The sequence below is a fragment of the Lutra lutra genome, chromosome 3 (assembly GCF_902655055.1).
Source record: "Lutra lutra chromosome 3, mLutLut1.2, whole genome shotgun sequence".
Lineage (NCBI taxonomy): Eukaryota > Metazoa > Chordata > Mammalia > Carnivora > Mustelidae > Lutra > Lutra lutra.
This window is the reverse complement of record NC_062280.1, coordinates 133,846,580-133,859,391: the sequence shown is the minus strand read 5'-3', so window position 1 is coordinate 133,859,391 and position 12,812 is coordinate 133,846,580. Positions and strand designations below refer to the sequence as shown.

Below are 12,812 nucleotides of genomic sequence, written 5' to 3'. Positions count from 1 at the left end.
CCCGCCAGGTTTACAGTGAAAGATCAGGGTTCTCTGACAACAGCATGAGGGTTATTTCCCATCCAGGAATGAGTGAATTCAGACAGGAGTTCACAGGTCTGGCAAGACATCACATGGACGAGGCCAAACCAAACATCGAGTGGAAAACTCCACTCAGATGGTATTCTGTGGGTCCAGGCCCCCAGCAGCCAGCCCACATGTGCAACTGACACTACTTAGTAATGAAGCAGCAGCCAAACAGTACTGCACACACTGTACAGAGAAAGTGCCTAAGCCAGGTGGAGGGAAGGATGACAGGACCACTGGGACACTGTCCCAGGTCTAATCAGAAAAATACACTCTGGGTTTTTCCAGAACCTTGTAATGCCAGAGGTATTTTGATCATGGAGTTGAGGAGATATTTTGAGCATAAATGGCTTTTGTGACCCATATGTCTAAATATTTTCCCTTTTATGCTAGGGAAAAAGAAACCTGGGCTCAAAGATCCACAAAGTGAAAAAAAAATGAAATAAAATATTACCTAAAGCACAAATGCATCCTACCACATTCTGCCATCTCCCTTCAACCTTCTTATTCCTCAACTGCAAAGTCAGTAGTTAGGAATAGTGTTGCTATACATTTTGCGTAGTGACAAGTATACTTTTCATACCTAAAACTTAAATATTTATTCATATAATTGTTACATCTACTTTTGTTGACTTATTTTAAATAACTTTAAAGGTGCTATATAAGGGGCACCTGGGTGGCTCAGTTGGTTAAGTGACTGCCTTCAGCTCAGGTCATGATCCTGGAGTCCCAGGATCAAGTCCCACATCGGGCTCCCAACTCCACAGGGAGTCTGCTTCTCCCTCTGACCTTCTCATGCTCTCTCTCTCTCAAATAAATAAATAAAATCTTTAAAAAAAAAAAAAAGGTGTTGGGCGCCTGGGTGGCTCAGTGGGTTAAGCCGCTGCCTTCGGCTCAGGTCATGATCTCAGGGTCCTGGGATCGAGGCCCGCATCGGGCTCTCTGCTCAGCAGGGAGCCTGCTTCCCAATCTCTCTCTCTCTCTCTCTCTCTGCCTGCCTCTCTGCCTACTTGTGATCTCTGTCTGTCAAATAAATAAATAAATAAATAAATCTTTAAAAAAAAAAAAAAAAAAAAAAAAAAAAAAGGTGCTATATAAGCACTTCTTGAAATTGTGTCCCCATTAAGAAAGATTTCATAAAGAGAACAAATGGATTCAACATATCTAAACCTGCACTTGCCACAACATCCCATATTACTTCTCTTCATTGCTATGAATAATTGAGGGTTGTCTTTGTATCTACTTTAAAAGTATGTGACATTTACCCTTTATATCTGAAACTGGAAAGCATGAAGATGATGTATGTGGCACATGCAAAGCAAAATATTCTCCCCCCAAAAGTAGGAAATCACTTTACTTACAACATATTGTAGCAGACTTCACAGAACAGTTAAAGATGCCAGAAGATTCCTAAATGTGTAAAGAAAAATTAATTTTTTTAATTCTGTGAACTTCAAAGATTATACACATATATAAAAGTTATATCACATGCACTAATATTTCTATGACTAATGGCAGTTATTAACATCCAATTTCCAAAACATATATATACATTTCCTGACAGATAAATTCTTATAACTAGAACAGCATAGTTTTTCTAAATAAATATAATTCACATTAATTTATGTAAAATGACATTTTATATACATCTCAAAAAGTAAGGAAAGAGTAAAAAATTACTGCAAGCTGTTAACTCCAGCAAAGGTCAGTTATCTTCTGCTGTGCTTTCTCATGCTATTTTGGAATTCAACACCACCTCATTTTGCAACCCTATTTTTTCAATCATATCAGTAAAAATTCAAAGATTCTAAGCCTTCTCATAAGAGGCAAAGGATGAAAAACTGTTCCCCAGTTCAATTTACCAAGGAGCTAAGATTTCCCCCAGTATTCATTTTTCAATTAAAAGAGGGAGGTTAAAGAGGGAAGAAAAAGAGATAGGTTATTTGTTTCAATCCAGAATATTTTTGGCTGAAATAATTTTCTTCTTCTTTTAAAATAATATCTATAATTTCTATGGCCATTTATAATTTACAAAGTGCTGTCCAAGCTATTTTGTTTAATCCTCACCAGAATCGGTGTTCAGACTATATTTTGGAGAGCAGAAACTGAAGCCAGAACCTGAATCTATGCCCCAAATCTCAGTACAAAGCTTTTTCCTCCTGACCACAACTGCATTGAATATGTGAAAAAGTAAGAAATGAGGCTGCTTAGAACTCCCTTCTCTTGGGTGAGAACCATGAAGAAGTTTCATGATTTAAAATTAAGAGAGTTACCGGGACACCTGGGTGACTCAGTGGGTTAAAGCCTCTGCCTTCTGCTCAGGTCATGATCCCAGGGTCCTGGGCTCTCTGTTCATCGGGGAGCCTGCTTCCACCTCTCTCTCTCTGCCTGCTTCTCAGCCTACTTGTGATCTCTGTCTGTCAAATAAATAAATAATAAATCTTTTTAAAAAAAATAAAAATAAGAGCATTACCAACAATAGCTAAACTATGGAAAGAGTCCAAGTGTCCATTAACTGATGAGTGGATAAAGATGTGGTACACACACACCCACACACACACACTCACACATACGCAATGGAATACTACTCAGCCATCAAAAGAATGAAATTTTGCCATTGCAATGATGTGGATAAAGCTAGAGCATGTTATGCTCAGTGAAAAGGTCAGCCAGAGAAAGACAAATACCATATGATTTCACTCATATGTGGAATTTAAGAAACAAAACAGATGAACATATGGGAAGAGGGGAAAAGAGAGAGAGAGAGAGGGAAACAAACCCAAAGGGACTCTTGACAATAGAGAATAAACTGAGGGTTGACAGAGGGAGGTGGGTGGGGGATTAGCTAAATGGGTGATGGGTCTTAAGGAGGGCACTGGTTATGATGAACACCAGCTATTATATGTAAGCTGATGAATCACTAACTTCTACTCTTGAAACCAATATTACACTAAATGTTAACTAACTAGATTTAAATAAAAATTTGAAAAAGAAAATAAATAAATAATAAATAAATAAATAAAATGAAGAGACATACTAATGGAGCCTGAAAAGACACTTGGCAATTCTGACTAGACCTATGAAAAAAATTTTTGATAGAGAAAGGAAAGCTTAAACATGAAAGTGATCATTTCAGCCTCCAAGGAATTCATTAAAAAATGAGAACCATTTTAGCATTGCTATGACGAATGCTAAAGCAGAGGTTCTGACTGGTGTTACCAAAAAAAGAGAGAGAGAGGGTGTCTGGGATTAAAATACCACATTCGTAGTCACAGTAAGGATAGATCTAGGTTGCCTGTAACTGTAAATCAATAATATCTCTACTGTAGTCAGGTAAAAAAGACCTTTTAAAAAGAATTTGAGTGTAATCATAAGATGGCTGAAGGTCATGGCAATTTGAAAGAGGTTTATGAGGAAAACTATATTATTCTCAAGCAAAATAGGGAAATTCATGGTCTAAAAATTGTAACTGAAAAGAAAATTGTTAACAAACTTAAATTTATAATCTCTTTTTTAAAAAAAGACTTTATTCATTTATTTGACAAAGAGTGAGAGAGGGAGAGGGAGAAGCAGGGTCTCTGCTGAGCAGGGAGCCCAACTGATACCAAGATGATGACTTGAATCAAAGGCAGACATTTAACCCACTGAGCCACCCAGGTGCCCAGATAATCTCTTTTAATTGTGCTGCATCAGTTGAAATTATTGTACCCTGTCCTTCTAGATTGAATGACTTGAACTCACAATTCCCTGCCCTTCTAGAGTGAATGACTTGAACTTAAAATTCCTACAGCTTGTAGAAGCATTAAACATCTCCTTGATCCCCTTCTACCTTTATCTTCTACTTCTACATGTGCTGTCTCAGTGTTTCACTGTGTCAACAAAATTGTGAACTCATACATTTTACTGGTTTCAAAAAAATTAAAACAAATATTACCTTTTTCAAAATCATATTCACACTGATCATTAAGAGAAATAGAGATTACAGATTTCAAAAGATTCAAAGAGTATGGCATAGCTCCAATTTCAAAATTCATTTTTCAGATACCATTTTTCTCAAAATTTCTCTGACAGGAGTTGAATTTGGAGGTCTTGACTTCATCCCTTCTCTTGCCAGCACTCATCTAGTCTCCCAACCTGCTAATTTCTCTTGCTTTTCACTGACCTCCTCTTTCCCTTCATTTTCTTCTCCCTCCATCTCAGGAAAGGCAAAATATGTCTTGTACTAAGTTTAACAATTTAGTGATTGTCTTTTGTTGTTGAGATGTGCCTAAGGTCTAATTATCCAAACCAAGAGATTACTCAAGCACTTTCCTCCCCACTACCTCTTAACTATAAAAAAGGGGAAAAGAATGGAACAATAGTATAAATGATCAAACAACTCTGGTCACCCATGGATTTGAAAAGAAACATATATTTAAAACCAACTTAGATAACATATTATTTGTCCCATGTATTTCATACTCATAGTTGTTTTAAAAGCAAACTACTTATATGTATCCAGGTCACATGAATATAAAGGATTAGTGAACAAAATCCCTCATTCAGAACTATAAAGGGCATAGCATGTGGAATGATAGAGCATAGTTCAAATTCTGTTTCCCCCACAACCTTAGGCAAGTTACTCAACCTCTTGGCCTCAATTTCTTCATATGCAAAATGAAATGATAGAGGTTATCATTTGTGTAAAATGAGTTAATATATGCAAAGTCCTTAGAACATTCCCCAGCAAATTGTAAGTACTGAATAGTGTTGGCTCTTACCTTCACTTACTCCAGAAGGCAGTATTGTCTTTCTCACTTACATCTCCTCTTAAGCACTTGCTAGTTTTACTACTCATTTGTCATTACTAATATGCAACTTTGAAGTAACTCATAAACCTATAATATAATAGAATACAACTTACACGCATCTCTTAATTCAATGGTTCACACATGACTTACCTGTTCTAGATTGTGATCTTAAAGACATTGACTACATTTTGGCATCTTTGCATCTGCCATAGTGCTCAGCAGAGTAACTTGCTCATAATAGGGACTTACTTAATATTTACTAGTTCAAACACCAGCTGTAAAAACACCAATGGTGTGTCCATATATTTCTAAGTTGCCTTATGACATCATATTGGAGAATCACCTCAAAACCCTAATTAACAACTAGTATTTGCCTTCTCCTCCTTTTTCATTACTGTAGATACTGACTTTTATTTATAAGGGCTTTTCATTGTCCCTACTGAAATTCTAGGCTTAAAAAAAAAAAAAACAGAGGGTTGCGGGGAGCTAAATAAATGTTAGACTCATGACATTGCATGTATATCCATGGTAAAGAACATATTTTTGTATTTTTTTTAATTTCTAGTAATTTTTTCTAGGATATTTCTAATGTAAAACAAGCAAGCAATTATAAAAGAATACTTTGAGCTAAAAGTTGGCATGCTTTAGGATGAGATTTTTATCTCTTGAGTTTTTCATTTTACTTGAAAATTACTTAATTCATATGTAGCTGAAGGTTGTGCAGGTTAATTTGTACTGACAATTTTATCTATTTTCCATGGCAATAAGAAACTCAAGCATAGAAACTACTTTCCAGACATTTAGGTCACTCTATCTCTTCACAGCTCTACTCATATATCTCATTCTTAACTCCCATGTGCATACACACCCCACCTTAAAACAAGTTCTCAGACTCACAAGAGACCAATTTCATGAATTAAATAAAGTCAGCCAAAGGGAAAAAGAAGAGGCAATTTTAGGTCTAATTCTTTTTGGATCACAAAATCTGAGGCTTGGGCTGCTTCCAAACACCTGCACCTAAATAGGAGAGCAAAGACATGTTTTGTGGCTCTCTAACCAGCTACCATTTCATGAAATAAACATTATAATTTTCATAGGATAATTTTCATGGAAGTGCTCTTGGCTAAGAAATGGTACATAATATTACACATCTTTGTATCCATAAATAAAAACATACTTCAGGTTATAAAGATACAAATACAACCTGCCTTCAATAATAGTAGTAAACATCCAATAGTATTTAGAGGAACAGTGAAAACAAGTAACAAAAACAACATCATCTATGGTTAGCTAAAATGGAGCGCCTATGTTACATCACCAGACCAGCATCCATCAACCCTCAATCCAACACCCACTTCTCAGGTATCCATGTGCAGTATTATACATAGGAAGTTCCTTTTTTGTAAGTAGAATAGGATGGAGTTTGTGGTTGAAGTCTAATACTAAGAAAGAAGGATGGCAAAGATACTATCATGTTTGCTCCGAAAAGAACTTTTGTTCTATGTTTAAACCCCTATGATTAGTGGGATGGGGTCCAAAAATGGTTAAACTCTTTTGTATAAAAGAGTCTGTAAATTTTTTTTTTTTTTTTTGCAATTTACCTCTTTATTTCTCTACACAGAACTGTTTTGTAGGATCAGAAAACATATGCTGCAAAGGTGTCTGGTGTGGTCTCTTCCGGCAGGTCTCCATTCCTAAATGGAGAGGGGAGTCTGTATTCGTGCCAAGAAATGGGGAATTCTGAAGACGGTACAAGGATGTAAGGAAACCCTGACCTCCCGCAGGAGGACAGGAGCTGAGAACTGTCTGCAATCATGCGCTGTGGTCTGACATAGAGGTCTCCAGCATCATGTCACTTTCATTCATTTCAATTTCGAAGGTTTCTTCCAATGAAGGTCTGGGATCTGGAGTTTTCCTTGAGGTTTCTAGTGGTGCAAGCCCTGTTTCTTCTGTAGTCTGTTTCTCTACTTCAAATTCCCTGAAATCCCACGGAGGTGAAATAATGTTTTTTAGTGTCTTCATTGTATGCACATCAAAGTCATAACATTTTAACTTGTCTTTAATGTCTGCTCCAATGTAAGCTTCAGAAACACCAATGTACATCTCAATGCAATGACCAAGCATCGTGACAGAAAATGTATCATCTCGCCTAAGACCAAGGGCCATGTGGAAATAGTCAACAGCATTTTCAAAGTTGCCCATCAGACTGTGGATATACCCAATGGCAGAATAGGTGGACGCATTCTGGGGAATTAACACCAGTGCCTGACGGTGGTAATCCAAGGCCTCGGCGTATTTTTTAAGCTTCCTGCAGACGTGCCCCAAGTTGTTCAACAAAGATTCCCATTTGTCAACCGTAACCTCATTTCCAATTGCTTTAATTTTTTCCAAAGCATCAAGAAACCATTTTTCTGCTGTTTTCCATTCTCCATTCTGAAATGCAACCACGCCAACCTCATGCATAACAAATGGGTCTTCTGGTGCAATGCTTAGCGCTTGGCCAAAGAATCTTTCAGCCAATTTTGAGTTATTGGTCAATCCATATTCTAATCCGATGTACAGCATTGGCAAATGACACCCTTTCATCAGCTGTGCGGCCGTGAAGTAGGCGGCCATGGCCTGGTCGTGCTCATTCTCCACCGCAAACGAGTGCCCGTACGCTACCCACGCAGGCCCGTAAGTCTTCTCAAGTGTTGTCGCTTTGCTGAGATATCTTCTGGCATGTTCATTTTTATGACCAACCATAAGATAATAGCATCCCACTGCAAACCAAGACACAGGATTACTAGGATACAGATCCACCAACTTATGAGAAAGATAGAAAAGTTCATTCGCTTTATTCAGCTCCACAAGTGTTCCTATATGTACAGGCAAACAGTTTGCATGGAAAGGATCTTTCTCCATTACTACAGAAGTAAGCTTGTAGCACATTTTAAAATCACAGTTATAATAATGTCTTTCAGCTAAAGACACTACCACATCCAGATTCTCTTGCAAACCATCTACAGACTCGGGGAGGACAGTTTCACTAGGTTTATTATACTTTTTTAATTTGTTCTCAAAGAGAAAGCGTAGCAATTCCTGTTCTTCGGTACAGAGCTTGCTAAGAGGTAGTGACTCAAGAAGTTCTTTTTCTTCTTGGGCTGTCAACATGTGATGTGATGTTAAAAGATCAAATGCTTCAAAACAGTAGGCATCGAGCTTCAAAGCTTCTTTGTAGCTACAGGTAGCCAGGGCTCGGTTGTCCAGGGCATCATAGATCTTCCCTCGTAGGAGACAAATAGAACTCTTTATCGAAGACTGTGACATTTCCCAGTCACTGGAGGGGTCTTTCAAGCCACTTTCGTCCTTCAAGTATTTTTCAAATAACCTTTTGTTGATTGGCTCCTCCATGTCAAGAATGTCAAGAGCCTGCTGATGCTCTCTCGCAGCATAATGGCATCTAGCTGCAAGGTAGCGACAAGCTTCATACAGTTTATCCAGTTTTCGTGACCGAAATGCATGAGCTGCTCTATGATATTGCGCTGTTAGGTAAAGACACTGAGCCAACCAATAAATGTCCTGGGGTTCCTCATGAGAGAGTGAAGCTACTTTATCTGCCCAAAATAGAGCACTTTGATACTGTTGCTGGTCCAGGTACTGCCGGACTCGCTTCCGCAGCCGCTCCAGGTTCATGGCCGCGGGGCCGGGGAGTCCGACCGAGCGCCGTCCACCACCGCGGCGCGCGCCTGCCTTCCCACTGCCCGCCGGGCCCGCCCGGAGCCGGCGCAGCAGCGGCCCGCGACCGCTCCGACCCCGCCCGGCCCCGCGCCCAAAGAGTCTGTAAATTATTGGGCCCAAGAAGAGGTTCTTTGAGGGGCGCCTGGGTGGCTCAGTGGGTTAAAGCCTCTGCCTTCAGCTCAGGTCATGATCTCAGGATCCTGGGATCGAGCCCCGCATTGGACTCTCTGCTCAGCTGGGAGCCTGCTTCCTCCTCTCTCTCTCTCTCTCTCTCTAACTACTTGTGATCTCTGTCTGTCAAATAAATAAATAAAATCTTTAAAAAAAAAAAAAAAGAAGAGGTTCTTTGAGACTTCAATTTTTTAAATGTTGAGACATAAAATTGAAGAGGTCATTCTTCCCAGTACTGCCCAAAACCTTACAATACTCTGGCAGCTAAAGGGCTATAGCTTAAGAACCACTGCAGCGAGAGAGTCAATTATCATATGGTTTCACTTATTTGTGGAGCATAACAAATAGCATGGAGGACAAGGGGAGATGGAGAGGAGAAGGGAGTTGAGGGAAATTGGAAGGGGAGATGAACCATGAGAGACTATGGACTCTGAAAAACGATCTGATAATTTTGAAGGGGTGGGGGGTGGGAGGTTGGGGGCACCAGGTGGTGGGTATTGTAGAGGGCACGGATTGCATGGAGCACTGCGTGTGGTGCAAAAATAATGAATACTGTTATGCTGAAAAAAATAAAAAAATTTAAAAAAAAAATGAACAAAATAAAAAAAAAAAAAAAGAACCACTGCAGATATTTTTCTTAGAGTAAACTAGTGTTTTCATCATGTAAAGTGGCAAGTGAGCCTTCTCAGGCAATAATTCTATATATTTTTGAGCTAGAACATAAGAATACAAAGACTGTCACCAAGTGACAAATACATCTAGAATATGGACATTTTGAGCACCAGCTTAGAAATGTATGGAGATAACTGAGCAATGTATTGAGAGCGATAGATTGAGATTCTGCTATTATACAGATAGGGGTTAGCACATCAGCAGTTTGGGGGTCAAATGTATACTGGAGTTTTAGAAAGCTAATGAATGAAATCAATTTTTCCCTTCCAACTTCAGTAATGATCATGTGATGGAAGGAAGAAAACAAAACACCAATTTTATTGGGAGATGTGGTTTGGGTATTCAGTAATCATGAGTTTCCTAATACTAGATTCCCAAATTAAGTAGAGTTACCATCCTGGCATAGGACATGCTAAAGCCTGCAGACCTCCCCAACAGGGGCAGAGTCTGGAATGGAAGGTCATGGCAGAATGTATGCTTTCTGCAGGCAAATTGGGAAGTGGTGGAGGTGGGGGGGAGAATTAGATTAACCATAAAAAATTCTTCTTTCCAAACTTGCCAATCTTTCCAAGCTTACCAATCTCCTTACCTTAGGAGCACTAAGGATGAGGGGAGGATAAAACACGAGTTTTATTCTCATGGAACTCCTTCTATATAGAAATATGAAGCCTATGGATATGAGGTTCCTCCACCATCAACAAGGATCCTGACCCTTGGCCACTCAGGTAGCAGACTATATATGGAACAACCTACCATGATCCAGGCACTTGTCAACAATACCAGTTAGATACCAACAAATATTTATCTTCTTAACCATAAAACTTAGCATATATTGGGCATATGCTCATTTCTACTCTTCTTCCTTTTTTAAAGGGCTGGAGGAAGAAGTATGCTTCCTAAACATAACTGGTGGCAAGTAAGGTCATTTTGTAACCCTGTGATTACAAAGGTGATTCAGAATAAGATTTCCACTGCTATTTAAATGATGCATGGATGTGAGGATGGATGACCAATAGAGATTAGATTCAAATTCCAAATAACTTTTATAAAGTGCCCACTCTATGCCAGGAAAGAGCTAATACATTCACAGACAATTTCATTTAATATAATTTAGTACTTAACTACATTGTAAGAAGAAAAATTAAGGCTCAGAAAGTTAAGAAATTTGTTTAAGGAGTCATAAGAAGGAGAGGTAGAATGATATTTTGAACCAAGTATGACTGACTTATTTCATTCTGCTACTCAGCAGCCATTATTAGTGTATAGATACCAAGATAATCATAGCTTTTAAAAAATGAATTTTGTAAACAAAAGTAAAAAAAAAAAACCTATGGGACTGTCAGTCATACTAAATAAAATAAAATGATTTATCTGATATCATAACAGCTTTTCTAAAATAAATTTTAAAGGATTTGTTTAAACTTCAAGGCAACTTTTCAGGGAAAAATTTAAAGGCCTAACAGCTATATGACTAGTTTATCACTAACTGCTCTTTGTTCACCCTTAAAATCATTGTGTATATGTCCTTCATCAAGCCCAAACATGGGACTTCTACCAAAATTAGAGAAATTTTCCTTTGACACTGCACAGATCAGAATAACATAGTGATAATCACTCCCTTGTAGGCATTGCACATGAGGCACTTTTAATGCTGTGAGAGATAATCTATGGATTCAAACCAACATAAAATCTGAAGTAAAAGAAAGCAGGCCTCTTCTTTTGTAAAATGATAGCTCAGAGAAGCAGCACACAGTGTCCTGAAGGTATATCAGGAACCATAAGGCTTAGCCTGTGTTTTAATTGTTCCCAGAGGTTCCCTTCGCTTTTCTGGCACACTTCTTTTCAGATTTATTTTCCACCACAACACTTCCTGGAGTGATTAGGAACAAATACCAATGCCAAGCAAGTCTAAATATGCCTGAGATCCTCTTAAAGAGCTTGGCACTTCCTGCTGCTTTCATTGGCAATTCCACAATGTGGTTACCTAGAGAAGTTTTAATTCAAATTTGGCTAATGCAATAATTTGGCATTTGGATTGGTTCACTTTTGAAAGTATTTCTAGACTTCTATTTGGAAAGAATAAATTATATCCTAGGTTAAGAGACAGAGCAATTTTATATAGACTTAATTAGCCTTAAACATACTGTAATAAGCAATGATCTAAAGAGCATGACTTAAGAGACATCACAGAAATCTAAATTATCTCAATGTGTTTTGCTCCTCTTACTTTCGTTGGTACTTCCCACCTTTTTATTCACCTTACTTTATATATTCACCATTTGAGTCCCTCATTTGAGTTGGAAAACTAAATTATCTCTTAAAGACTGGTAAAATGCATGTTATGTAGGGAAAGTAAATCAGAGAACTGTGGTATTGAAAGGGGGTTCCATCTCCCACTGAAGAATCAGGAAGAACTGCTTTATGGGCTGGCCATTTTTTATCTTTAGGAGCAAAAATTGAAGAAAAGCTATGCATGTTGCACTGGAGTAAAAATAGATCACCTCATGCCTATAACCTTGTGAACTTGCCAAGAGTAGGTCCAGTTTCAAACTTGATGTAAGTTATCATAGAGTTCAGAGTAATTCCTGGAAATGGTCAATTCAACAGTATGTAAACAATATGTAAACTGGGGGGGGGAGCCATCTTTCTTTCCCTATATCATCATCTGAAAGATGTGATAGCTCTAAAAAGAACACATTCAGACTATGAAAAAAAAATTGGGGGCACCTGGATGGCTCAGGTTGTTGAGCAACTGCCTTCAGCTGAGGTCATGATCCTGGAGTCCCGGGATTGAGTGCCACATTGGGCTCCCTGCTCAGCATGGGGGAGGGTCTGCTTCTTCCTCTGACCTTCCCCTCTCATGCTTGCTAGCTCTCATTCTCTCTCTCTCTCAAATAAATAAAATCTTTTTTTAAAAATCTGATGGACATCCCTCCCAAAAACGCCAAGTATAGAGTCTCAAAAAATCTGTTCCTCCCTAAAAGCAGTGAGAATAGAAGGGGTGCCTGGGTGTCTCAGTGGGTTAAGCTTCTGCCTTCGGCTCAGGTCATGATCTCAAAGTCCTGGGATCGAGCCTCACATCGGGCTCTCTGCTTGGAGGGCTCTCTGCTTGGCAGGGAGCCTGCTTCCCCCATCCCCCGACCACCCCCTCTGCCTGCTACTCTGCCTGCTTGTGATTCTCTCTCTCTCTCTCTCTCTCTCTCTCTCTGTCAAATAAATAAATAAAATCTTTTAAAAAAAAGAATAGAATTTTTTTTAATCAAAATTTTCAGAACCCTAGAAATTAACTGGAAGCTTGCAAAAATATTAGGAGAATTTATTCAGGGGAGAAGACTGAATATTCAGGGAAAAGGAGAAAGCACAGCAAGCATTATAGCATTTTAACTCACCCTA

The 12,812-nt window shown here is 38.6% G+C and overlaps 1 protein-coding gene across 1 annotated transcript; it reads right to left on the bottom strand.

Annotated features, from left to right (window-relative positions):
• Positions 1 to 6,431: 6,431 nt before the first annotated feature.
• On the bottom strand, positions 6,432 to 8,626 carry LOC125096336 (cell division cycle protein 16 homolog). The gene has a single exon (XM_047723225.1). The coding sequence runs from the start codon at positions 8,529 to 8,531 to the stop codon at positions 6,669 to 6,671; it is 1,863 nt and encodes a 620-aa protein (XP_047579181.1). The 5' UTR covers positions 8,532 to 8,626; the 3' UTR covers positions 6,432 to 6,668.
• Positions 8,627 to 12,812: the final 4,186 nt, after the last annotated feature.

Bases quoted from the DNA above. Each gene is read 5' to 3' on its own strand.
- LOC125096336 (XM_047723225.1), bottom strand. From the start codon at position 8,531: ATGAACCTGGAGCGGCTGCGGAAGCGAGTCCGGCAGTACCTGGACCAG.